This window comes from Bufo bufo, chromosome 4 (assembly GCF_905171765.1).
Source record: "Bufo bufo chromosome 4, aBufBuf1.1, whole genome shotgun sequence".
Lineage (NCBI taxonomy): Eukaryota > Metazoa > Chordata > Amphibia > Anura > Bufonidae > Bufo > Bufo bufo.
This window is the reverse complement of record NC_053392.1, coordinates 73,241,934-73,268,922: the sequence shown is the minus strand read 5'-3', so window position 1 is coordinate 73,268,922 and position 26,989 is coordinate 73,241,934. Positions and strand designations below refer to the sequence as shown.

Genomic DNA, 26,989 nt, shown 5'->3' with positions numbered 1-26,989 from the left:
GCCTTAATATCATTTTATTTTTAAAGATATTAGGTCTCGTAACACATGTATAAATATTGTGGACTTCTAAATTTGGTAGGTGTTTGTATAAATTGTTGGACAGACGGCGTATTAGAAGATAGATACGTGTTATCGGCACCCGGGAAAGTTGGGTGCCGCAATTAGCTATTGTTAATATTTATAAATGCTACATATCTATGTTAGATGCGGTGATCAAATATTTTGCTTAAATCACGGGCGCCTTATTAAACACGATCGTATATAATTAAAGCAAATTTCAAACATCGCAGGTCCACTAAAAAAGGGACTGCGTCAGTTACCTTCCAGGACCTGTGGTGACATCATCAAAGGTCCTTCAGCTTTAGGAAGCTAGACGGATCAATTAGCCATTGTCAATATTTATAATGACTTAGTAAGAGGTTAATACAAGCTTAATATCATTTTATTGTTAAAGATATTAAAACTTAATTAAATTACTGACGTAATATCAGATCTAACAGAATAAGGGGCGTTGAATAGGGCGGTATTTAGGCGTGGTTTGGGTCGGTATTTAGGCGTGGTTTGGGAGGGACTGGGAGGGGTTGTGGGTGGAGGGGTGTGGTTCTGGGCGGGAAAGGGGCGTGTCGACCTGTCACTTTTAGTTTGACGAAACCTATAGAGGCTATACTACTCACGTGTCATGTTCATGAATCTGGTGCACCTGCCCTGGGGCACAGACTAAGGCACTGTTCACATAGAGCACCAGTAATTCTTCACCTCCTCCATACAACTGTTTACCAATGGTGCACCCTATAGCTGAGATGAGGCTGAAGTTGGTTTCTTATTCACATCATTTGTATTTTTTGTTTCTTTTAAAGAATTTTGAGGAAACCTTATCAACAGTAACAGAAAAAATTGCAGCGACATCAGTTGAAAGCGACAGTAAAATACAAAAGATGGGCACAAAATGGGCATCAAAGTGCGCACAAAAAAAGTTTGATTTAAAAAAATGTAATGAATTCGGGTCAGTGATCTCGTACTGCCAACATACAGTTTGTGATGCCCCACATCAGATACAGGGGAGGTCAGCCTGGCCCAAACAGGTTCTGGGCATGAAAACTGGCATCAAAGTGGGCAGACGGACACTTTTCACTGATTTGAATAAGTAACTTATGTTTTTAAGGGGTTAAATTAATTTTGGCCACTGATCTCGCACTGCCAACATACAGGTTCTGGGCATGAAAACTGGCCTGCCCATTTTGATGCCAGTTTTCATGCCCAGAACCTGTTCGGGCCAGGCTGACCTCCATTGTATATGATGTGTGGCATCACAAACTGTAGTCTGAGATCACTGGCCCGAATTTATTTCATTTTTTAAATCACACTTTTTTTGTGCCCACTTTGATGCCCATTTTGTGCCTATCTTTTGTATTTAACGTCACTTTCAAATGATGTACATTAAGCACCGCTCATCGCAACTTTTTCTGTTACTGTTGATAAGGTTTCCTCAAAATTCTTTAAAAAAAATAATAAAATACAAATGATGTGAATAAGAGACTGACCGAATAAGAAACCAACTTCAGTCTCCTATAGCTGAGGCTGTTTTTACCATGAGATTGCTCTGCCTCTATTCATTGGGACACCCTTTTTGGTCCAGGACTACTTACAACTCTTTGCCCACGGTGAGACCCTGAGGAGACAACCATGAAAAGTCTTTGGTCTTCATAAACATGGCGGCTCTATTCTGTTGTACCGGAGACAAATTTAAACATACATTTTGGCCTCTAGCGTCTGCTCTAGAAGGCTGAGAAGTAAGAAGCTGCTAGACAGTTTCAGAACAGGAAGTGACGTCGGCACCGATGGCCGGGGCTCTTGGTTGCCTAGAAACGGGAGAACTTGGCATCTTAGTTACCTGGTCTCCATTGTGATCCCGGGCACCGGCAATAACATGTTCATATATCTGAGTAAGAAGGTGAGTGGCTCTCCCGCCTCCATGAGATGGGGATCGCAGCTGGAGGTAGAGGCTTCCATGCTGTTCTGTTTATACGGGTTCTATGCTGCCTTGCTGGGACTTGTAGTCCTATATTGAGTCTTACAGTTTGATCCTGTAAACGCCGTGTTAGGACAGTGATGTTCTATCTGTACCCGGGAAAGCTGGGTGATGTGCAGTGTGGCTGCCATTGTAGGTATCACAGGTGCTGGGCTGAGCTACAGTTTTATGACGTCAGTGGGGCCCCAACAATGAGTGAAGGGGCCACAACGATTCATTGAATCTATGAGCTATGGGGACCCGGATTATGTAATCCTGCCAGCCTGTTCTGTGGCAGTGCAGGGGTTCTGCTGGGTTCCTACAGTCGCCCCTTATAAAGTGAATAAAAGTCACATGACTGCTGACAGTGACGTCACAACTTATGTATGACGTACCTGTGGTCACATGACTGCTGAAGGTGACATAACAACTTATGTATGACTTACCTGTGGTCACATGACTGCTGACAGTGACATCACAACTCATATTATTGACATATGGTCACATGACTGCTGATGGTGACATCACTTCTCATGTCTTGTTTACATCCGGTGATGTCATAATTCTTATATGGTTTACCTGTGGTCACATAACTGCTGGCGGTGACATCATCTCTTTTATTGTTCACCTGTGGCTGACGGTGACATATGGTTGTGGGCGTCTGACCCTATTGAATGAATAAAGGTCAGCAGGAAACGTGCCTCGGGCTTTGTTAACATTTGGGTTTCAGTTGCGCAGAATTCAGCGCTATCGTTGTCATCAAAATGATGGAAACTCCAGTGGAACCCAGACAGACCCCATTAAAGTCCATGTTGGGGGTCATTGGGCTATCGACACCTTTGCACTGATTTATTTATTTATTTTCATGGTTCATTAACCCTTTTATGACTGCCACACAACTATGTACAGTACAGACGTTTGGACACACCTTCTCATTCAAAGAGTTTTCTTTATTTTCATGACTATGAAGGCATCAAAACTATGAATTAACACATGTGGAATTATATACATAACAAACAAGTGTGAAACAACTGAAAATATGTCATATTCTAGGTTCTTCAAAGTAGCCACCTTCAGGGCTCCAGACTAAAAAAAATATGAAGGAGCCATTGGCTCCTAACCTGAAAAATTTAGGAGCCAAATGAAATTTTTAGTCGCCAAATTTAAAATATATATATAATATAGCTGGGATGCTTAGGAGCATATAAGCCATCTAAGGCCTCATGCACACGAACGTGTATATTCTTTCCATGTCCATTCCATTCGTTGTTTTTTTTGCGGGCCGTATACAGAACCATTCATTTCAATGGGTCCACAAAATAAACGGAAGTTACTCCGTGTGCTTTCTGTTTCTGTATGTCCGTACTTCTGTTCCGCAAAAAAATAGAACATGTCCTATTATTGTCCGCATTACGGACAAGGAGAGGATTGTTCTATTAGGGGCCCGGCTGATCCGTTCCGCAAAATACAGAATGCACACGGACGTCATCCGGATTTTATGCAGAACCATTTTTTGCAGACTGCGAAATGCATACGGTCGTGTGCAAGAGGCCGAAGTCTGAGTGTCTGGAGCTGGATAACCTATCACCACGTGACCTACGACTATAAGGTCTCTCAGCCCGAGAGCGACCATTGAACCTGTAGCCCTGTTCTTTGCCCTTAGAAAGATCCATTGATTCAGGATGATTTACTTTGCTGGATGGGTGAGGGGAGCCCATCCAGGGGAGAATGTTTGGAGAAGCTCCATTAGGGATCTCAGAGGGAATGTTAGGAGTCTGCACTTTTTCAGTGGAGACGCCTCTGGTTCTGTTTCTGAGGCAGAAGGGTCCATTGATGGGATAATGTGTCTGTTCTTGGGGGATCAGGTGGTGTGTCTGGAGGAAGGACACTATTGACTGGTCCCTGAAAAGGGGGGCCTTTGTGGATGGGGCTGGATTCAAATGCACTTGAGGTGTTGGAAACCAAGGAACCAGGCAGCGAGGGGGTAAGCGGCAAAATTTGAGACTTGTTAGTCACATCAGTTTGTTGTGAGGAAAAACTGGAGTCCAAGGTCTGCTAGGAGCTTGACAGGATTTGCGATGTAGGAGTGCCGAATTCACACGACGTCTGTGAGATCCCGGCCCGGAGTCCTGCTGAGTGCAGGAGCGCACGGCGTCATTGGTTGCTATGACGCCGTGCGCTTCCTGCTGCCGCCGTAGTACAGTAATACACTGGTAACCAGTGTATCACTGTACTGCGGCGGCAGCAGGAAGCGCACGGCGTCATAGCAACCAATGACGCCGTGCGCTCCTGCACTCAGCAGGACTCCGGGCCGGGATCTCACAGACGTCATGTGAATTCAGAAGCAGACTGCTAGAAGCGGAAGCACAAGATGCGGGAACCCAAGCCACGCCCACCCTCTATGCCGAGTAGTGTGAGCGAGCGGATCTTCATCCAGCAGACGGCTGCAGCGTGTCTCTGCTGGATGAAAGCCTTTTTTTCTTAGAGGCAGAGCAGCGGAGGGTTTAGGCGCAAATGGCGACAAGACTACAAAGTCTTGTCGCCATTTTGCAATTCCAAGTCGCATTGGCGACCATTTTGGTCGCCATCTGGAGCCCTGACCTTTTGCTTTGATTACTGCTTTGCACACTCTTGGCATTCTCTTGATGAGCTTCAAGAGGTAGTCCCCTGAAATGGTCTTCCAACAGTCTTGAAGGAGTTCCCAGAGATGCTTAGCACTTGTTGGTCCTTTTGCCTTCACTCTGCGGTCCAGCTCACCCCAAACCATCTCGATTGGGTTCAGGTCCGGTGACTGTGGAGGCCAGGTCATCTGGCGCAGCACCCCATCACTCTCCTTCATGGTCAAATAGCCCTTGCTTTCAAAGTTTTCCCAATTTTTCGGCTGACTGACTGACCTTCATTTCTTAAAGTAATGATGGCCACTCGTTTTTCTTTACTTAGCTGCTTTTTTCTTGCCATAATACAAATTCTAACAGTCTATTCAGTAGGACTATCAGCTGTGTATCCACCTGACTTCTCCTCAACGCAACTGATGGTCCCAACCCTATTTATAAGGCAAGAAATCCCACTTATTAAACCTGACAGGGGACACCTGTGAAGTGAAAACCATTTCAGGGGACTACCTCTTGAAGCTCATCAAGAGAATGCCAAGAGTGTGCAAAGCAGTAATCAAAGCAAAAGGTGGCTACTTTGAAGAACCTAGAATATGACATATTTTCAAATGTTTCACACTTGTTTGTTATGTATATAATTCCACATGTTCATAGTTCATAGTTTTGATGCCTTCATAGTCATGAAAATAAAGAAAACTCTTTGAATGAGAAGGTGTGTATGTTTTCACTGCCTGACCCTGTCAATCAAAGTGCAGAGGACGCAGCAGTTGCAGAGAGGGCAGAGTCTCCAGGTGTAATGGGCTCCTAGAGGCTCATTTGCATATAACATCATTTTTCTCAGCAATGCGGGCACATGTGGAAATGGGACCAACACAGATGCCTTCAGCTGTCAAGAGCACATGTAGCAGGTCAGCCAGTGTCATAGGTACAAAACTGCTGACAGATGCCCTCTAACCACTTAACTGTTCTGCTGGAGCTGAGCTCGGGCAGAGGTGGAAAGGGGGGGGGGAGTCTGCTTTAGATGCTGATATCTCATGAATGGTAGAAGCTTGAGACATAGGCTGGCATTCCAAGCTTTCATACAAGACCAAACTGACAGCATTAGCCCAAGATAAACAGGAGATATCACTGTTAGAAATCGAGTCGGGGACAATTGCGGGTAAAACCTGCTTTTACTATCACTTTCAGTTGCATTCACTGCATCCTGATTTCTAACAGTGATATCTTCCTGTGCAGTGAAGATAAAGCTGTCATTCTGCCAGCTTTCAAACAACACAAAGCCCATATCTCTAGCTGGTACTAAACCAGAGATATGAGCAGCTAAAGCAGTCCCCCTCTCCCTGTCAGTCTGGAGGAGGAAAGGGAGCAGCTGCAGAGCTGACAGGAGGAGAGAAAAATAGTAAAAAAACCTGTAGAAATGTGACATTATCATTAGGGATGAGCGAATTGACTTCGGATGAAACATCCGAAGTCGATTCGCATAAAACTTAGTTCTAATACTGTATGGAGCAGAAGCTTCGTACAGTATTAGAATGTATTGGCTCAGATGAGCCGAAGTTACTGCTTCGCAAAGTCTATAACTTCATAAATTAATTTCTACTGAAAAAAAACATTTCCTGAACTCGGGTTCGGTTACAAGGTACCACCTGGGACTGACCCCTAGTTCGGGAAAAATTTTTTTCAGTAGAAACTAATTTATGAAGTTTCATCCGAAGTCGATTCGCTCATCCCTAATTATCATCGGTGTAGTGAGCCACATAATAAAGCTATGTTACTTATAACACACAGGGAACACCTGAAATAAGTTCCACAAAATAATGTTAAAATTGCTGTTTTTTTATTTTATTATTTTCCCCCTAAAATTAAAATAATAAAAGTCATTTACGGCACTCTATGTACCCCAAAATGGTTGCTAAAAAACCTACAACTAATCCTGCAAAAAAAAAAAGAATTTAGAAGAAAAGATTAAAAAGTTACCGGTCTGACTTCTAGGACACTTCTAGGGGATGGGAGTATCACTCCGTACCCTCCGCGTATTCCAGGGGGGGAGCCTACTTATTTATAACAATGTGCATTTTTCCCCACTCAGAACTATGATAGACAAGGCGGGGTGCTATGTGGCGGTACGATGTGTATTATACAATGTAGAATGTTATTATAGTGGTGTATATACCTCCGCCATTTTCGAGCTCGGTACTAAACTGGGCCTTGAAGTTTACCGAGGATTGCTCGCACTTGCCCCCTTTTGATTATAGGAGACTTCAATAATTACTTAGAAGCAGCGCTTGATAAATTCCCCGTCAGGTCCCCACTACCTAACACCTGACTGCTTGGGGAACAGGGCCTGTATGATAAGCGGCGCCTTAGGAATCCATCGGCCCGAGGATACTCTTGTGCGTCCACTACTTACGCCTCCTCGTCTAGAATAGATTGAGCACTGGGTAAGGATAACTTACTGTTCACTGGTTCCCGGCTTCTTCCCAGGTCACTGTCGGATCATCACTACAGCTGGGGAGTGCTGGTTATAGGGGCCCCAGACGACGGCGATTGAACCCATTTTAGCTGAAAATAATAGACTTAAAGAGGAACTTTCATGCGATTTTATTGAGGGAGATATATACCTATACTTGCGGGGTAACCCCCTGCTGATGCTGCCACCCTGCTTGATTTTTATAAAATATGCCACCTATGCCCCGCTGTGCTCCGCCGGATTTCTCCCACTCAGTATTCTAATACTGAGCATCAGAGCAATGAGGATTGGACAGCGCTACAGCCAGGGGAGAAGGAAGCGCCCGCGGAAAAAGACTGCGACTCCTCCTCATTGCTCCGATGCTCAGTATCAGCATACTGAGCGGGAGAAATCCGGCGGGGCACAACGGGGCATAGGAGGCATATTTAAAAAAATCAAGCAGGATGGCAGCACCCCGCAAGTACTGGTATATATCTCCCTTAATAAAATCGCATGAAAGGTCCTCTTTAAAGGGGTTCTCTCACTTCAGTAAGTGGTAATTATCATGTAGAGAAAGCTAATAAGAGCGCACATAGGCTAGTGCTTTTTCCTATATTGCACAAGCACGGCCACCACTGCTGGATTGCAGGGTGGTCTGTAACCATGGAAACGAGCAGTGTATATATAATGTGATGGAAAAATGAATCCAGCCAGCAAAGGAAGCAATATGGACAATCACAATACATTAGTAAGTGCCTTGTATTAACTTTCTCTATATGATAAATGCCACTTACTGAAGTGAGACAACCCCTTTAAGCGAGGTCAGGAGATGGAGGAGTTTTATCACTTTAGTGGAGGGTCTGCCTCTGTGGGTATATAACGGTTGTTAGAACCCGCACCCGAGCGCTGGGGGAGGAGCTGCAATTATCTACCAGGGAGGCGGCATATATTGCCGGTCATATTGGGAGCATGGAAGGCGGCACAGGAAGCCCTTAACTCGCACACGTTGGAACAGGCGTCTAATAAATGGCTTTTTCTGAAACAACAATATTATGAAGAGGGAGAGAAGGCTGGACATCTACTAGCAACTATAGCAAGGGCCCAACAGGGGTCCTCATATGTACCACGCATACAGACCCCAGAGGGAACTATGGTGGATGACAAGCCTGGCATATCAAAAGTGTTTAAAAGATTCTACGAAGCGCTATATAGCAGTAGAGTCTCCTCTATGGAAAGGGATCTGGGGGAGTACCTGGACGGGGCGGGACTGCCGGCACTATCTGCGGAGGAGAGAGATTGTCTGGGGGGCTACAGCAGGCAGTGAGCGCGGTGCCTAAAGAGAAAACCCCTGGTCCAGACAGGATCCCTACGGATTTATATAAGGCGTTTGGGGAGACTATGTTACCTAAACTATTAGAGGTATACACTCAGGGCTTTGAAGTGGGTAGGTTACCCCAATCTATATATGAAGCTACGATAGGATCCCACATTGTCTGAGTCCTACCGGCCGATCCCTCTCCTCACGTTGGATATTAAGATATTAGCCAAATCGGTTGTCACATTAGTAATACATCCCGACCAATCTGGATTCATGCCGGCAAAGTCTACTGCCATCAGTCTGAGAAGATTGTCCCTGAACCTCCGGGCGACTTGGCCGATAAGGCGGTTTTATCGCTGGATGCAGCCAAGGCGTTCGACAGTGTAGAATGGGGGTACCTACGGGCTGTTCTTGACAAGACGGGATTTAGACCTTCCTTTGTAGCCTGGGTTCATTGCCCCAACAGCCGGGATCAAAGTGAATAATGAGGCGTCAAACAGGTTTAGTTTGGGGAGGGGTACGAGGCCGGGCGGCCCACTCTCGCTGCTGCTTTTTTGCAGTGGCAATTGAGCCGTTGACTGCTATTCTACGGGACTCCCAAGAGATTCAAGGATTTGTGCACGAGCAGGGGGAAGAACGCATAGCCTTTATATGCCGATAACAGAAGCATTACCCTTAACCCCTTCACTACCCAGCCACTTTTCACGTTAAATCCAAGGCCTGTTTTTGCAAATCTGACATTTGTCACTTTATGTGGTTATGACTTTGGAACGCTTTTACTTATCCAAACCATTCTGAGGTTGTTTTGAGTCGATATATATCACCTTTATTTATAAAAGAATCCAAAATTGACCAAAAATTTGGAAAAATTCACAATTTTCTAAATTTGAATTTGTCTACTCTTAACGGCTCATGCACACGGCCGTTCCGTGCATTGGGGACTGCAATTTGCGGTCCCCAATGCACGGGCAATATCTGTGCGGCAGCCGGGATGGATCGAGACCCATTCAACTTGAATGGGTCCGTGATCCGTCCGCACCATAAAAAAATAGAACACGTTCTATTTTTTTATGCGGTGCGGAGGCACTCCGTGGTGCTTCTGTGGGGTTCCGATCTGTGCTTCCGTTCCACACCGCATCTCCTGGATTGCGGACTCATTCGAATGAATGGGTCCACACCCGTGATGCGGGATCCACGCGGCCGGTGTCCCTTGTATTGCGGAACCACCGTATGCGGGCCGCAATACGGCCACGGCCGGGTGCATGAGCCCTAAGACAGATAGTAATACCTCATAAAATAGTTATCAATGAACATTCTTCATATGCCTGCTTTTAGGGATGAGCGAATCGACTTCAGATGAAACATCCAAAGTCGATTCGCATAAAACTTCATTCCAAGGCTGTAGGGAGCGAGAGCTCCTTACAGTATCAGAATGTATTGGCTCCGATGAGCCGAAGTTATTACTTCTCGAAGTCTCACGAGACTTCGCATAATAACTTCAGAAATTGATTTATACTGTAAAAAAAGTATATTACTCTGATTCTGCAGTTTACAGAAATACCCCATATGTCGCGTTAAACTGCTCTTCGGGCACATGGTAGTGGTCAGAAGGAAAGGAGCGCCATATGGATTTTGGAGGCAGATTTTGCTAGAATAGTTTTTAGACACCATTTTGTATTTAAAGAGACCCTGACGTACCCCTACAGTGGAAACCCTCAAAAAGTGACCCTATTTTGGAAACTACACCCAAAGAATATATAAGGGGGGGAGTACTGAGCACTTTGACCCCATAAGTGTTTTATGGAATTTGGAAACACTTGGCTGTGAAAATGAAAAGTTTAATTTCTTCCAATAAAATGTTGCTTTAGCCCCAAATCTTTCATTTTCACAAGGGGTAACAGGAATAAAAGCACCCCATAATTTGTTACCTATTTTCTCCTGAATACGGCAACACCCCATATGTGGTGGTAAACTGCTGTGAGGGCTCATGGCAGGACTCAGAACGGAAGGAGCACCATATGGCTTTTGCAGTGTAGATTTTGATGGATTGGTTTACGAGTGCCATTGGTTTTTAATTTTTGAGTGATTGTCTTATATGGGGGCTCATTTTTTGCGGGATGAGGTAACGTTTTCATTGGTACCATTTTAGGGTGCATAAGACTTTTTGAAAGGTGACAAAAAATGGCTGTTTTGGCATAGTTTTTTATTTTATTTTTATTTTTTACAGCATTCACCTGTGAGGTCATCTCATGTGATATTTTATAGAGCAGGTTGTTACGGACGCGGCGATACCCAATGTGTCTATTATTTTTCTTTTTATTAAGTTTTACAAAGTGCAAGCCTTTTTGAACATAAAATCTTGTTTTAGTGTCTCTATTTTCTGAGAGCCATATTGTTTTATTTTTTGGGCGATTGTCTTAGGTAGGGGCTCATTTTTTTGAGATGACGGCTTGATTGGTACTATTTTAGGATACATACACGTTTTTGATTGCTTAGTATTACACTTTTTTGTGAGGCAAGGTGGCCAGAAAATGGCTGTTTTGTCACATTTTTATTTATTTTTTACGGCGTTCACCTGATGGGTTGGATCATGTGATATTTTTATAGAGCCGATCGATACGGACGTGGCGATACCTAATACGTTTACTTTTTTTCCCTATTTTTAAAAAAAAAATTAAAAAAATTATTTGGGGATTTTTTTTTTTTTTTTACTTTTTTTTTTTTTATTGTGTAAAACTTTTTATTTTTTATTTTTTTATTTTTTTTGTCCTACTCTGAGACTTCAACTTTTGGGGGTCTGACCCCTAGAGAAATACCACCAAGTCTGGAGACTATTCCCATACTTTGGGTGACCAAGTTTTTAAATATCTGGGAATATGGATTACAAGGGAGGTTACTCAATACATTGAGCTCAGTCTGATGCCCCTACCAGATAAGATGAAACGTAAAGTAGAGGCCTGGAATAAATCACCGTTGTCTATGATGGGCAGAGCGAATTTAGTCAAAATGATACTAATGCCACGGCTGTTATATATCCTACATAACGCCCCGGTTTGGGTCCCCTGGCATTTCTGTAGAAGGATAGATGGGCTATTTAGAGATCTGGTATGGAAGAAAGGGGTGCCTGGGATAAAACTACAGCTTGCTAAGGATAGTGGGGGAGTAGTACTGCCACATCGAAGGACTTACTACTTCGCTGCACGACTTCAACATATGCGAGGTTGGAACCTGTCCACACTCCGGGACTCCAGGAGATCCATTATTGGCTCTCTTGTTGGGCGTCGCTCCCCTATTGGGTGCTGGAGGCCTGATAAAAGTGCTGCTAACACTACTACGGAGCGCTCACTAGCACCTGAGTGAAAGCAAATAATGACTTTATTTATGATAAATGATAATAAAATTATGGTTGACAATAAGAGTTATCATAATTCTAGAACTGCACTTCTCTTGACTGTCATGAGTAAGTGAGAGTAAAGCATCAATACATCACCAGATATTGTAGCATCACCCGCTGCCCACAGATTGGGGGATTCCAACAATCCGCACGGGGAAGAATCTGGGAACCGCGCAAGGCACGTCTGCTGCGTCCCCAAAATTCCCAGTGGAAACCCCTCTAATTTTATAAGCATTGGGCATGTAAGCGCGTGATGATATTTACGTGATCATGCGCAGAGAGAAAAAAGTGTTAGAAAAAGTCTTATTCTGAACCCTTCATGCACAATACTTGTGACAATGGCTGAGAACCCCAGTACTCTCAGTACTCTTCCACTTCTACACACGGCTATACTAAGGTTTCATGACTACTGGAGTGTCACTCACCATTATTCCACGCATTCTTATACATTCCTATCACAAATTATTTCACAGCATTTAAAGGGAACCTGTCACCGGGATTTTGGGTACAGAGCTGAGGACATGGGTTGCTAGATGGCCGCTAGCACATCCGCAATACCCAGTCCCCATAGCTCTGTGTGCTTTTATTGTGTCAAAAAACGATGTTAAATATATATATAAGTGAGGTTACTAACGTTTCCGGAGCCCAGCCACGCCCACTGTGAAGGAGCCCAGCACCGCCCCGCGTCCTCCGAATCTCCTCCTTCCTCCCCGACGTCACAAAACTAGAGCGACGTAATCTGGCGATGTGCGAGCTAACTCATGCGCAGTGTCGGCATAGTGTTCCTTCCCTGTGCTGGCATCAGCCTCAGGGAACGAACTGCGCATGCGCTAGCTCGCCCATTGTGAGATTACGGCGCTGTAGCTTTGTGACGTCGGGGAGCAAGGAGGATGCGGGGTGGCGCTGGTCTCCTTCACAGTGGGCGTGGCTGGGCTCAGAGTCAGAGAACGCTGGACTCATCTCTAAAGCATGGAGGAGACAGGACTCATCTCAGGTTCATTTACATATCTATAAAATAATTTTTTTTTACACAATAAAAGCACACAGAGCTATGGGGACTGGGTATTGGGGATGTGCTAGCGGCCATCTAGCAACCCATGTCCTCAGCTCTGTACACAAAATCCTGGTGACAGGTTCCCTTTAAAGGGGTTGTCTCACTTAAGTAAATGGCAATTGTTATGTAGAGAAAGTTAATACAAGGCACTTACTAATGTATTGTGATTGTCCATATTGCTTCCTTTGCTGCCTGAATTCATTTTTCCATCACGTTATACACTGCTCGTTTCCATGGTTACGACCACCCTGCAATCCATCAGCGGTGGCCGTGCTTGCACACTATAGGCAAAGGCACCAGCCTATGCATGCTCCCACGGTCCGAGCCACCAGAGAGGCTGATGCTTTTTTCCTTTAGTGTGCAAGCATGACCACCACTGATGGATTGCAGGTTGGTCGTAACCATGGAAACAAGCAGTGTATAACGTGATGGAAAAATGAATCCAGCCAGCAAAGGAAGCAATATGGACAATCACAATACATTAGTAAGTGCCTTGAGTTAACTTTCTCTACATGATAAATGCCACTTACTGAAGTGAGACAACCCCATTAATTGTGCTATCCCCAACCCAGTAAAGGTGACATGTGCATGTTGAGCTTTCATTTTTTTTGGAGTATTTTTGGATTTGTTTGGTTCAGATTTTTAGCCAGAAACATGATTTTTTTAAAAAATAAAACGTCATCATCTGATGCAAAATAGCTTGAAGGCGCTGACCAGTGTGCAGTGCCGGGTGGCATTTTCCCCACATGCTCGGCGTCTACCGACAATTGGTCGTCATATCTTGTGGCTTGTAATTCAGGTTTTATATGTATATGTGACGATGGTCCCAGACCTCCTGGTCTCAGTGTCTTCCATGGTAATGTGTTCACGTACCATTTCTGTCTCCTATTAGATCGCCATTCCCAACAACATCCGCTTGAAATGCATATCGTGGAACAAAGACCAAGGTTACATCGCCTGCGGGGGAGAATCGGGGCTGCTCAAGGTCCTGAAGCTGGAAATGCAAACCGGTAAAAGAAGACGTTCTTCACTCCATTTTGGACGCGTTTCAGTTTGCTTAATCTCAGTTTCTAAAACAGCAGCTACCTGTCTGCCGGGCCTGCTTATATGAGCAGATGCCAGGACCTGGACACAAAGCGGCTCCTTCAGCTCTTCTTCAGAAGGCTGATGGTTACCTTCAGGGAAGGAGGGAGACCCGTCACTGAGGCTTCCTTTTTGTAGGACGCTCTAGAAAAGTCAATATTTTTCGACCTGGTGGTCATATCCGGGTTGGGTCTCTGGAGATGAAGGTGTTGACACGTTCTTCATGATGGGATCGCTCCATGTTTGCAGTGTGCGCTGACAGAGGTGCACTACCACTCTCATCATCCAAGCCTCATGCACTCATTCAGCGCTATTCATGGACCATACATAGAAAGGGGAATCGACCCCGGTGGCCATGTTGTCCTCTCTGTGGACAGATCAGTTGCCCTGACCAGATTAATATATCGTTTTTGTACACATTGTACTTTATTCATTTAACCCTTGATTATTCTGGTCTTGACATCCCTCTCTGTATGTGTGTGTATAAAGAAGCTGTCAATCACAGATTTGAAACCCCCCCAGACTCCTAAACCCGGGATATACAGACCCTGCAAGGAATTAGAGCGGTGGACTGCTGCGAGTGTCAGGACCTACCAGGCACAGCGCTATATGTTTCCATAATATTTAAAATAAGAAAAACTACCACAAGAGGACATTGTTTTAAATTAGAGGGTCAAAGGTTTAAAAGTAATATCAGGAAGTATTACTTTACTGAGAGAGTAGTGGATGCATGGAATAGCCTTCCTGCAGGAGTGGTAGCTGCAAATACAGTGAAGGAGTTTAAGCATGCATGGGATAGGCATAAGGCCATCCTTCATATAAGGGTATATATTGGGCAGACTAGATGGGCCAAATGGTTCTTATCTGCCGACACATTCTATGTTTCTATAATGTTGTGTAGTGGCCGTGCTTGGTACTGCACCTCTATGCAGCCCAGTCCCTCAAGTGAATGGGCGTGACCTGCAATACCAGGCAGGGGCGGACTGGGATCTTAAAGTGGCCCTGGAAAAAAACCTAAAAGTGGCCCCATGTTGTAGGCGAGTCCACATTGACAGAAGCAGGAGGCAACACAAGTAGACAGGGCCAACAGAAATAGGTGGGGTCAGCAATACCACAGTGCAGCACAATATACTGCCCCAGCAGAACCAGGTACCACAGTGCAGCACAATATACTGCCCCAGCAGAACCAGATACCACAGTGCAGCACAATATACTGCCCCAGCAGAACCAGGTACCACAGTGCAGCACAATATACTGCCCCAGCAGAACCAGATACCACAGTGCAGCACAATATACTGCCCCCAGCAGAACCAGATACCACAGTGTAGCACATTATACTGCCCCAGCAGAACCAAATACCACAGTGCAGCACAGTATACTGCCCCAGCAGAACCAGATACCACAGTGCAGCACAATATACTGCCCCAGCAGAACCAGATACCACAGTGCAGCACAATATACTGCCCCAGCAGAACCAGATACCACAGTACAGCACATTATACTGCCCCAGCAGAACCAGGTACCACAGTGCAGCACAATATACTGCCCCAGCAGAACCAGATACCACAGTGCAGCACAATATACTGCCCCAGCAGAACCAGATACCACAGTGCAGCACAATATACTGCCCCAGCAGAACCAGATACCACAGTGCAGCACAATATACTGCCTCAGCAGAACCAGATACCACAGTGCAGCACAATATACTGCCCCAGCAGAACCAGATACCACAGTGCAGCACAATATACTGCCCCAGCAGAACCAGATACCACAGTGCAGCACAATATACTGCCTCAGCAGAACCAGATACTACAGTGCAGCACAATATACTGCCCCAGCAGAACCAGATACCACAGTGCAGCACATTATACTGCCCCAGCAGAACCAGATACCACAGTACGGCACAATATACTGCCCCAGCAGAACCAGATACCACAGTGCGGCACAATATACTGCCCCAGCAGAACCAGATACCACAGTGCGGCACAATATACTGCCCTAGCAGAACCAGATACCACAGTGCGGCACAATATACTGCCCTAGCAGAACCAGATACCACAGTGCGGCACAATATACTGCCCTAGCAGAACCAGATACCACAGTACAGCACAATATACTGCCCCAGCAGAGCCAGGTACTACAGTGCAGAACAATATACTGCCCCAGCAGAACCAGATACCACAGTACAGCACAATATACTGCCCCAGCAGAGCCAGGTACCACAGTGCAGCACAATATACTGCCCCAGCAGAACCAGATACCACAGTGCAGCACAATATACTTCCCCAGCAGAGCCAAATACCACAGTACAGCACAAAATACTGCCCCAGCAGAACCGGGTACCACAGGGCAGCACAATATACTGCCCCAGCAGAACCGGATACCACAGTGCAGCACAATATACTGCCCCGGCAGAACCTAATACCACAGTGCAGCACAATATACTGCTCTAGCATAACCTAATACCACAGTGCAGCATAAAATACTGCCCTATCAAGATACTAAGGATAGTGATACAGCTGAATTCAGGAGGACACCTGCGGCTGCTGCCAGGTGTATAATTACCTGATGCTCCTAGCATTAATTAATGCTGAGGGCATCAGATCGTTATGTACCTGGACAGTGGCCATTAGGAGGGCTCAGGTGATGTCACGGTCCCTCAGGAAATCCTGATGTCAGGAAATCAAGGAGATTGGCTGAGCGTGGAGGAATCTAACAGCCTCCTTGATTTCTCTTTATTCAGTGTTGATAGGGTTAATGACCACTTCCCTTTTCTCAGCCGTTGCTCAGTGGTCATCACTTCTACCCTTTATAGTCTCACCCCACCCTTCTGACTATGCGGTTGTTAGCTTCATTTGGGTTTGGCTGAGCTGGTGTGAGGTCGTCTCTGGTGTTCCTGTTCTTCCATCTCTACAGAAGTTAATTGTCGTGTTTGTTTGTATTTGTTATATTCCCTGTTGTTGTATCTGGGCCTAAGACAGAGACTTCCATTCGTCCATCTGGGAGGAATGGGTTTTCTCTGGTCCTATACTTATTCCAGAGCCTTATAGGGAAATCAGGGACTAGGTATACAGCTTATGAATATTCCTACCTTCAAGGTCTATTCATATTGATAGGTAGTCAGGGCCCGGATTAGGGTTGTCTAGGAGGTGACCTGTTACTTCCCTAGTTTCCAGGCCCAGTTACTGTTCCCCTTCCCTCCTGTGTTCAGTGTGGAGTCCCCCCCCCCACACACACACTGATCGTGGTCAGGTGACCATCTGGACATCAGCCCATCGGGAAATTTCCCTGTAGGGTCTATGACCAGTCGGACCCTGATACCAGGCAAAGCTAATACTAAATGTCCAATGGTAAACAACGGAGGCTACAAGAGTTGTGGCTCCTTCAATCAGCTGATTGGCGGGTGTGCCCGGCATCGGACCCCCACCAGTATGATGTTGATGGCCTCGAAAACCCCTTTAAACTTCTGAGCTCAGGGCTGTGCACAGTATGCCGTATTCTGGGAATAGATGACGCTTTATTATTAGTGGTGAGCAGCGGTAATATAAGCAATGGAAGGCCTCTGTGTCATATAGCCCGGGGCGAGGAGAAAAGTGCGGCTCGTCCTTGGGTAACTTTGGGTCATTTAAAAAAAGGAAAAAACTCCATTATTGCTTCTTATGTATTGAATCAATTTTTTTGCAGTTTCTGGTTGATCTACGCTTTAAAAATAATAATAATCTTTAGATACAGAATTTTTATAAATTTTTTTTTTTTGCCTGAGCGTATGATTTTTCTTTCCAGATGATGCCAAGCTGAAAGGTCTCGCTGCCCCCAGTAATCTCTCCATGAATCAGACCCTTGAGGGACACAGTGGTAAGTCATGGGACAGAGGATCTTTTCACTTGGATAGATTGTATGATATGGTCCAAAAGGGGTTTTCTGGGACTAGGATATTGATGACGGATTAATCAGATTGTACCATAAGTGGCTTCGATAGTTAAGCACCGTAAATCACCTCTTAGAGAGGTTTTCTGGTTATAAATTTAAGCAAGTGCCTGCAGCCTACCTACTGAGACAGAGGATTCATACTTACCTGCTCAGTACCGCTCCATACCGCTCCAGGCATTGAGTTCCGGAAAAGAACTGATCCGTTTTATCCTAATGCTTTCTGAATGGAGAGCAATCCGTTCAGGATGCATCAGGATGTCTTCAGTTCAGTCTTTTTGACTTTTCAGCACGGAGATAATACCGCATCATGCTACGGTTTTATCTCCGTCCAAAATACCGGAACACTTGCCGGAATGCCAGATCTGGCATTTTTTCCCATTGACATACATTAATGCCGGATTCGGCCCCGAGTGTTCCGGCAAAACGGATCCGGCATTGCGGTCTGCGCATGCCCAGACCGCAAAAAATGTGAAAAAAATAAATGCTGGATCTTTTTTTCCGGATGACACCGGAGAGACAGATCCGGTATTTCAATGCATTTGTCAGATGTATCAGGATCCTGATCCGTCTGACAAATGCCATCAGTTTGCATGCGTTTTGACGGATCCGGCAGGGAGTTCTGGCGACGGAACTGCCTGCTGGAATCCTCTGCCGCAAGTGTGAAAGTACCCTTAAAAATCATTATAACTGGAAAACCCCTTTAAGTTTGATAGTCTGGGGGCTATGGTGTAACTTGTTACAGACACAGTTCTCACCTCCAAGATTTCTTCAGGCACTGTCTAGAAGATACAGAGATACTACTACGTAGTGCCTTCTATGTAGTACTGATGTCTTCGTATCCCTCCCTGGGTTACTATATCGCGCGCACACATAAATATCCATCCAATAATATATTGTTTGGTTGGACCGCTCCGCTGTCGTCACATGTTGACCATTTAGTTGCTTTAGAGTGAGAATGTTAATCTGCCAGGTGCCTCTCTAGGCGTTTATACTTGCATACTTTTTTTTAAAGTTTTCTGTGATTTATGTATTCCCGAGTTTTGTACCACTTTGTCGTGTTTGTATTGTAAGTTGTATTTTGTTTGAATTTTTAACTCTGTTTTGTTAGATCACTTTTAATAAAACTGGCTTAGGCTCCTTTCACATCTGCGTTTTCCTTTCCGGTTTTAAAATCTGTCATCGGATTTCAGTACCGGAGGAAAACGCTTCAGTGTTGTCCCCATTCATTGTCAATAGGGACAAAACTGAACAAACCGGAACGGAGTGCACCAGAATACATTCCATTCCGGTTTGTTGCATTCCCATACCGCAAGCAGCGTTTTTGTGTGCGGCATGGGAAACTGAAGAAGCTGGATCCGGCACCAAAAACCATGTAAGTTAATGGTGCCAGATAATTTTTTTTTTTTTTTTTTTTTTTTACACAAAAAAAACTAAACGTATCCGGCACCCATTGACTTACATGGTTTAAGTGCCGGATCCGTCATGTTCATTTTCGATATAATGCAACCGGATTCGTTCAGAATGAATGCAGCTGGTTGTGTTATTCAAACGGATGTGTTTTGCTGTGGTTTTGAGATCCCATGCCGGATCTCAAAACCGGACAGCAAAAAAACGCAGATGTGAAAGTAGCCTTAAAAAATATATTGATGACCTGTTCCGTTGTATAGGTCATTAATATCAGTTTGGTGGTGGGCCTCCAAATCCCAGCACTCCACCGATCAGTCATTACCTGCAGCCATGGTTCCAGGAAGTAAACTGTGCAGCGCCTGCGCTGTGTTGTGGGCGTCCTCCAGTACGGCTACTCAGCTGCCCTTCACTGGAAGGTACGCCAAAACGTTCGTTGGGGTCGCGACCACCATTGACCACAATTGCAAATGGGTGAGTTTTAATATTGGTATTAGTCTTTCTGGTCTGGACACAGTTATTACGATTTATTCGTGGCACTATTTGTAGCTACGTTGTTTACAGGGTACTATCAAGGTGTCAAGTCCTGGGAAAAAGTGTGGGAACTCACCCAAGATCCACATCCATATGTATGTATTTCGCAGAAAATTCAGTGCGACATAAAACGTAAACAAAAATTGGAATTTGCGCTCTATGTCTGTTCAGGCGTAATTAGTCTCTTTCATATTATAAGCTCCCCTTATATATAATTGAATTACAGTTCTGAAGACTCAGGGGTGCTGGCAGGCTTGGCCTCAGGGGTGCTGGCAGGCTTGGCCTCAGGGGTGCTGGCAGGCTTGGCCTCAGGGGTGCTGGCAGGCTTGGCCTCAGGGGTGCTGGCAGGCTTGGCCTCAGGGGTGCTGGCAGGCTTGGCCTCAGGGGTGCCGGCAGGCTTGGCCTCAGGGGTGCCGGCAGGCTGGGCCCCAGGGGTGCTGGCAGGCTGGGCCTCAGGGGTGCTGGCAGGCTGGGCCTCAGGGGTGCTGGCAGGCTGGGCCTCAGGGGTGCTGGCAGGCTGGGCCTCAGGGGTGCTGGCAGGCTGGGCCTCAGGGGTGCTGGCTGGCTTGGCCTCAGGTGTGCTGGCTGGCTTGGCCTCAGGGGTGCTGGCAGGCTTGGCCTCAGGGGTGCTGGCAGGCTTGGCCTCAGGGGTGCTGGCAGGCTGGGCCTCAGGGGTGCTGGCAGGCTGGGCCTCAGGGGTGCTGGCAGGCTGGGCCTCAGGGGTGCTGACAGGCTTGGCCTCAGGTGTGCTGGCTGGCTTGGCCTCAGGTGTGCTGGCTGGCTTGGCCTCAGGGGTGCTGGCTGGCTTGGCCTCAGGGGTGCTGGCTGGCTTGGCCTCAGGGGTGCTGGCTGGCTTGGCCTCAGGGGTGCTGGCTGGCTTGGCCTCAGGGGTGCTGGCTGGCTTGGCCTCAGGGGTGCTGGCTGGCTTGGCCTCAGGGGTGCTGACAGGCTTGGCCTCAGGGGTGCTGACAGGCTTGGCCTCAGGGGTGCTGACAGGCTTGGCCTCAGGGGTACTGGCTGGCTTGGCCTCAGGGGTACTGGCTGGCTTGGCCTCAGGGGTGCTGACAGGCTTGGCCGGGCAGAAGGAGTGTGAGAGACTGTGAGGCCTTTTTTTCTCCAAGCTGCTCCGGGAAAAAAATATTTTTCATTACACCTCAGGTCTGACCAACAATCAGACCCCCAATGTTAATCAGACCTCAGCTAACAGCCCCAATAAGATCCCCAATGCTAATAAGACCCCAATAAGACCTCAGATCACACCTCAGCCCAGACCCCAATATGAATGACCCCCAATCAGACCTAGGGTTGGACGATATACCGGTATCACGATATACCGCGGTATTAAAAAAAACGGCGATATGGCTGTTTCCTAATTACCGCAGTATTTTGTGACGTCATCAAAGCGGTCATGTGCGCTGACCGCTTCTAAACGTGCGTCCGCCCGCCCCTGCACCTTGCATAGCGCCGAGTACAAACATTACTTCCTCTCGCTCCTGGCTCCTTCTTGCTCCACCTCCCTTAGTCAAGTCTCCAGACTCCACCCACCATCTGACATCATCACCGTCCGTCACCCCTCTGTGCCGGTTCTATTGTATATGTGGCAAACTCTGTGTGAGTACTGGGTGTCTCTGGAGAGACTTTTCCTGCGGCTGCCTCGCTCGTGTGCTCTAATGACAAAATTACAAACTTGCGTATTACTTCCCGCAGCGGGCCGCCCCCGGCTCTCCCTCCTCCTTGCTCCCATATTCAAATCTCCGCCCACCGGCATCTGATGTCAGAATCGGAGCACAGAAGCGAGGCAGCCGCGGGAAAAGTATATCGTAAAGTATTATTGTATGTATGGTGGCCTGTGGCCACAAGACTTTAATATAACATCACCTTGTGGCCCCCGCCCTCTACAGTGTAACGTCTCCTTGTGGCCCCCCATACAGTATATCTCCTTGTGGCCCCCCATACAGTATAACCTCTCCTTGTGGCCCTCAATACAGGATATCTCCTTGTGGCCCCCATACAGTGTAACATCTCCTTGTGGCCCCCCATACAGTATATCTCCTTGCGGCCCCCCATACAGTATAACCTCTCCTTGTGGCCCCCATACAGTATGTCTCCTTGTGGCCCCCCCATACAATATAACGTCTCCTTGTGGCTGCCCCCATACAGTATAACGTCTCCTTGTGTTTTTTTTCTTTTAAACGGGTATTTATCGCGATATATATCGTTATCGCGATAAATTTTTTAATATCGTTATCGTCTGAATATTTTTGATATTGTCCAACCCAGCGACCTCAGATAAGAGCCCCATGCCTCATAGCAGCCCCCCAGTGCCTCTCCATCAGCCCCCCAGTGCCTCTCCATCAGCCCCCAGGCCCCCGAGTCAGTGCCTCTCCATCAGCCACCCAGTGCCTCTCCATCAGCCCACAGGCCCTCCAGTCAGTGCCTCTTCATCAGCCCCCAGGCCCCCGAGTCAGTGCCTCTCCATCAGCCCCCAGGCCCCCCAGTCAGTGCCTCTCCATCAGCCCCCAGGCCCCCCAGTCAGTGCCTCTCCATCAGCCCCCAGGCCCCCCAGTCAGTGCCTCTCCATCAGCCTCATAAAATAAAAAAAACACTTACCCTCTCCTGCTTCTGGACGCCGCCGCTCCTCTCCTCCTACGCGATGATCCTGCTGTCGGCTGTGCTGTGAAGGCTGCGCACAAGGTAACGTCACAGAGCGCCTCAGCCCTCATGCCTGTGCGCAGCCCTGCACAGCCGACAGCCGAGGACCAGGAAGCGGTGAGTACAAAGCCTTCACCACTTCCTGGTCCTTTTGCCCGGCGTTAAAGACTTGCGGCCCTGAAAGGGAACGGCGTTCCTGCTATGAAAAAAGTGCAGGAACGCCGTTCCCCCACATTCCTGCAGGACTCGAGCCCTGGTACTATCCCAGTGGATGTAATCCAGACCATACATTATAATCTATACACCTTTCCATACTCACCCCCATTTGTAAATGATGTGATCTCTGGAGGATGTTTTTTCTGCCACCTGTCCTTGCATCATGTGATTTTTTTTATAAAAACTTTTATGTTATTTGTATACACAATGAAGCTTTATTATATTTTACGGGTACTGTTTTGGGCTCGTTTCTTCTTTGTAGGTTGTTTTTGCAGTTTTTGAGCTGGTACCTTGGTTACCATAATAGATGCGGGTAGTGCCCAAGCACAGTGTACTGTACACCCGAGATTTAGGTGTTTTTAGTGCTTGGCTTGTTTGGTCTTTTTTGTTTCTTCACTGGAGTAGGCCCAAGAGCGGCCACTACACAGCGCGCACGGCTGCGGCGTTCCTGCTCCACATCCTGAGTGCTTCCTAGAGCCACGACTGCAGCTTACAGCTGATCGGTGTGGGTGCTGGGTGTCGGACCGTCACCCATCTGATATTGATACCCGATAGATCATCATTTTCTGGAAAACCTATTTCACAGAACCGTCCATGTTGGAGAGCCATGGTCATCAGGTTGCCCATTGACATATATAGATATCTATTCACTCCTGTGGCTGCCCTCAGTCTTTATGAGCTCATTATGCTGAGAAAGGGTATATTAAAGGGCTACTACATGTAAAGATAACAATCCTCCACGTGTGTGCGTCTGGAGATATATGTAATATAGCGGTGATTGTGCGTCTGACAGCGTCTTGATGCAAGAAGAAATTGATGCAAAGTCTTATAAATGCCAAATTTCACCTCCAGGATCTGTGCAAGTGGTGACATGGAACGAACATTTTCAAAAACTGACCACAAGTGATCAGAATGGGCTTATCATTGTCTGGATGCTGTACAAAGGTAATCCCCCCACCGACCTACTCAGTACATTGTGCTTCATTTACTGTATAGCTGATCACATGTAGACCACAGGAATGGGTCGAGAATGGTTCGGTTAGTGGCCACTATGAACTTTTCCTATGCAGCTGTAAGAACCAGTGTTTAGGGGACCATCTACTAAAGCCTAGAATCCAGCTAAAAAGAACTTTAATGGCGTGACACTACCCAAATGTCATTTTCAGCTGGATGCTAGGCTCAGTGTTCAGCATTTGAATGCTAGATCTTTAAATTGCTCACTGATTTATCCCGTCACGGTCAGGTTCGCACAGCCCATAGGGCTTTCTGTAGTTTGCATCACCAGTTCTGGTGCCAGCCTGCCTTTCATCCATGTCTTACAGGAGAGACATGGCATTGATTGAACTGTCCGTCTTGCTGGGCTCATGGGATCCACGATCTTGCCTAATTTCGGTGTGTCACCTATCTTTTTTTAGGCTCATGGTACGAAGAGATGATTAACAACAGAAACAAATCTGTAGTACGCAGCATGAGCTGGAACGCGGACGGTCAGAAGATCTGTATTGTGTATGAGGACGGGGCTGTCATCGTTGGGTCAGTGGATGGTAAGGACCTCTTTGTCTTGCTGTGGACACTTTTTCTTGGATGAGACATGGCTCCACCCATGAGTAACATTCAGCTAACTGAAATCTTATATCCTTCATGCTTGGTCATACATACATGACCTCTGCCTTCGGGATCTATCTGATATTTATCCCTAATAGAACCATGTGGCTCCGTCAAGTTTCAGAGAGGTCCCCAAAGCAAGATCCTCCAAGTTCTCTGCTTTCCTCCCATGCACCACCTATAACAGGGTCTGATGGGAATGATTGCATCCTAGGCACAGAGCTACAGAATAAGTTGGCGCTCTTTAAGCAATGGGTTAAACATCGATCAGCCATATCATAAAATGTTGTGACATCGGCACCTGTCAAGGCATGGGGTATATTGGGGAGCAAGTGATCAGTCCGTTCTTGAAGTTGGGACGGATCGCTTGTATACAAGTGTATGGGAACGATCCGTCCCATTGAAATGAATAGGATGGTTAGGTGTAATTACACCTGCTCAACGCTGCAGAGGCGACGGCGAGAAGGTAAACAGTGAAGAGGAGGCAGCGCTGGCACGGCGCGCGCCTCCTCTTCAAACAGCTGATCGGCGGGGGTGCCGGGTGTTGGACCCCCGCCGATCTGATATTGATGACCTATCCTGAGGATAGGTCATCAATATTAAAAGCCTGGGGAACCCCTTTAAGAAACCCCTGTTGTCACAGCCAGCTTCTAAATCCTATTACAGGCTGTGGTTCGGGGAATGCTAGGCGTGTTTGTGACATAAGCTTTATTCTAACAATTTCACTTATCGTTGGTATTTTCTAGGCAATCGTATTTGGGGCAAGGAACTGAAAGGCATCCAGCTGTGCCATGTTGCTTGGTCGCCGGATAGCAAAATTCTTCTTTTTGGGATGGCAAATGGAGAAATCCATCTCTATGACAATCAGGGCAACTTCATTGTAAGTTCGGCTGCGTTAGAAAACGTTCTCTTTTATCGCTTGACCCAGGCTCACTGTCATGAGTTGTCTTTCCGTAGGTGAAAATGGTGCTGAGCTGTTTGGTCAATGGGACTGGTCCTCTGAGTATTGCTGGCATGCATTGGTACCCGGGCAGTAAAGGTTATGTGGAGCCGGATTGCCCCTGTCTGGCTATATGTTTCGATAATGGGCGATGCCAGATAATGAGACATGAGAATGATGAAAGTAAGTCTTATTTTCTGTATGATTTATGAAATCTCTGAGAGCCAGCCCTCCAGAATTAAAAGGGTTCTCCGAGTTAAATGAAAACTCAGGCAGACCCCTGTGTATGTGCTAAAATAACACAAGGAGCGATACTTGCCCCCTTTTCTTCCAGTGCTGCCCTCCTGTCCTCCCCGCTGCTGTTTGTTTTCCTGGCTGCGCGGTGACCTGCGTGCTTGGAACATCACCGCTATAGCCAGTAAAATAATGTCAGTGGCCGGGAGGACTGGAATGCAGCACTTGAAGCCACAGGGGAGAAAAGGAGTCAGTATGGCTTCTTTTGTTATTTTAGGACATGTACGGGGGCTGCCGAGTTCTGATTTAACTCAGACAACCCCTTTAACTCTATAGTAAGGGAACCAGCGCTGTAGAATCTCAGTACATCCTACAATCTTGGCTTCCCGATCGGATACAGGAACCCGGAAGAAAGAGAAGGATGTTTTCTCCCCTAGTGGATAGATGAGTAGCCCGCAGCACGGACCACTAGGAGTCTGCTGCATAAAGTATTTAAAAAAATGACTACTATGCACACTCCAGCTCACTTTACTGGTTACGCTTCTTTCACATCTGCGTTGTGCAGACAGGTTTTGAGATCCGGCAGAGGGACACAAAACCGCAGCACAACCAGAATGTATTCTGTTCCAGTTTGTTGCGTTCCCATGCCGGACACAAAATCGCTGCAAGCAGCATGGGAAACTGAAGAAGCCGGATCCAGCACCAAAAACCATGTAAGTCTACGGTAACTCTTTGTGTCCGAAAAAAAACTGATCTGGCACATTGACTTACATGGTTTTTAGTGCCAGATCCGGTTTCTTCATTTTCGACATAATACAACCGGATCCGTTGTGAACGGATGCAGCCGGTTGTATTATTATAACGGAAGCGTTTTGCTGTTGTTTTGAGATCCCATGTCGGATCTCAAAACCGGACAGCAAAAAAAAACAAAAAAAAAACGCAGATGTGAAAGTAGCCTTAATTGGAGGTATGACACAATACATAACATACACTTTGGTTCTACAGACCCGGTTCTGGTGGACACTGGTATGAATGTGGTGAGCATCCAGTGGAATCACTGCGGCAGTGTGCTGGCTGTGGCTGGATCCCAGAGAACAACCAATCAAGATAAAGACATCAATATTGTCCAGTTCTACACTCCGTTTGGAGAGGTATGTGTTCACATTTATATCAAAGCCTATAGATCGGGATTATAAACGACACCCTAGGCATTATAGGGGTTGTCAAGGTTCTAGATATTGATGATCAATTCTCATGATACGTCATCAGTATTTGATTGCCCAGCCCCCAGGCACACCCAACTATGAGACCTGTAGCTTAGCTAGGTAATCGTATTGTCTGATAGGTGCGGGTCCCACTTATGGGACCCGCACCTACACCTAGAACGAAGTCCCGAAAATTGTTGAGAGTGCATTGCGCATGCTGAGCTGCGATACTAAGCACAGCCAGTATCAAATGGACGGCGCTCTGCTGAATGAGCTGACAGATGGCTCGGCGCTACTGCCAACGCCTGTGCCTTCTCAGATAGCTGATCGGCAGGGGTCCCAGGTGTCAGA

General features: G+C 46.5%; 1 protein-coding gene across 1 annotated transcript in view; it reads left to right on the top strand.

Moving 5' to 3' along the window:
* The first annotated feature begins 1,827 nt into the window (after positions 1–1,827).
* WDR35 (WD repeat domain 35) overlaps positions 1,828–26,989 on the top strand; it is a 104,168-nt gene continuing 79,006 nt past the window's right edge. Inside the window, exons 1-8 of the mRNA XM_040427368.1 lie at positions 1,828–1,951; positions 13,728–13,845; positions 17,702–17,773; positions 23,507–23,599; positions 24,070–24,198; positions 25,006–25,139; positions 25,217–25,382; positions 26,439–26,584. Coding sequence (XP_040283302.1) covers positions 1,928–1,951; positions 13,728–13,845; positions 17,702–17,773; positions 23,507–23,599; positions 24,070–24,198; positions 25,006–25,139; positions 25,217–25,382; positions 26,439–26,584 — 882 coding nt within the window. The 5' untranslated portion in view covers positions 1,828–1,927. The remainder of the gene's footprint in view (positions 1,952–13,727; positions 13,846–17,701; positions 17,774–23,506; positions 23,600–24,069; positions 24,199–25,005; positions 25,140–25,216; positions 25,383–26,438; positions 26,585–26,989) is intronic.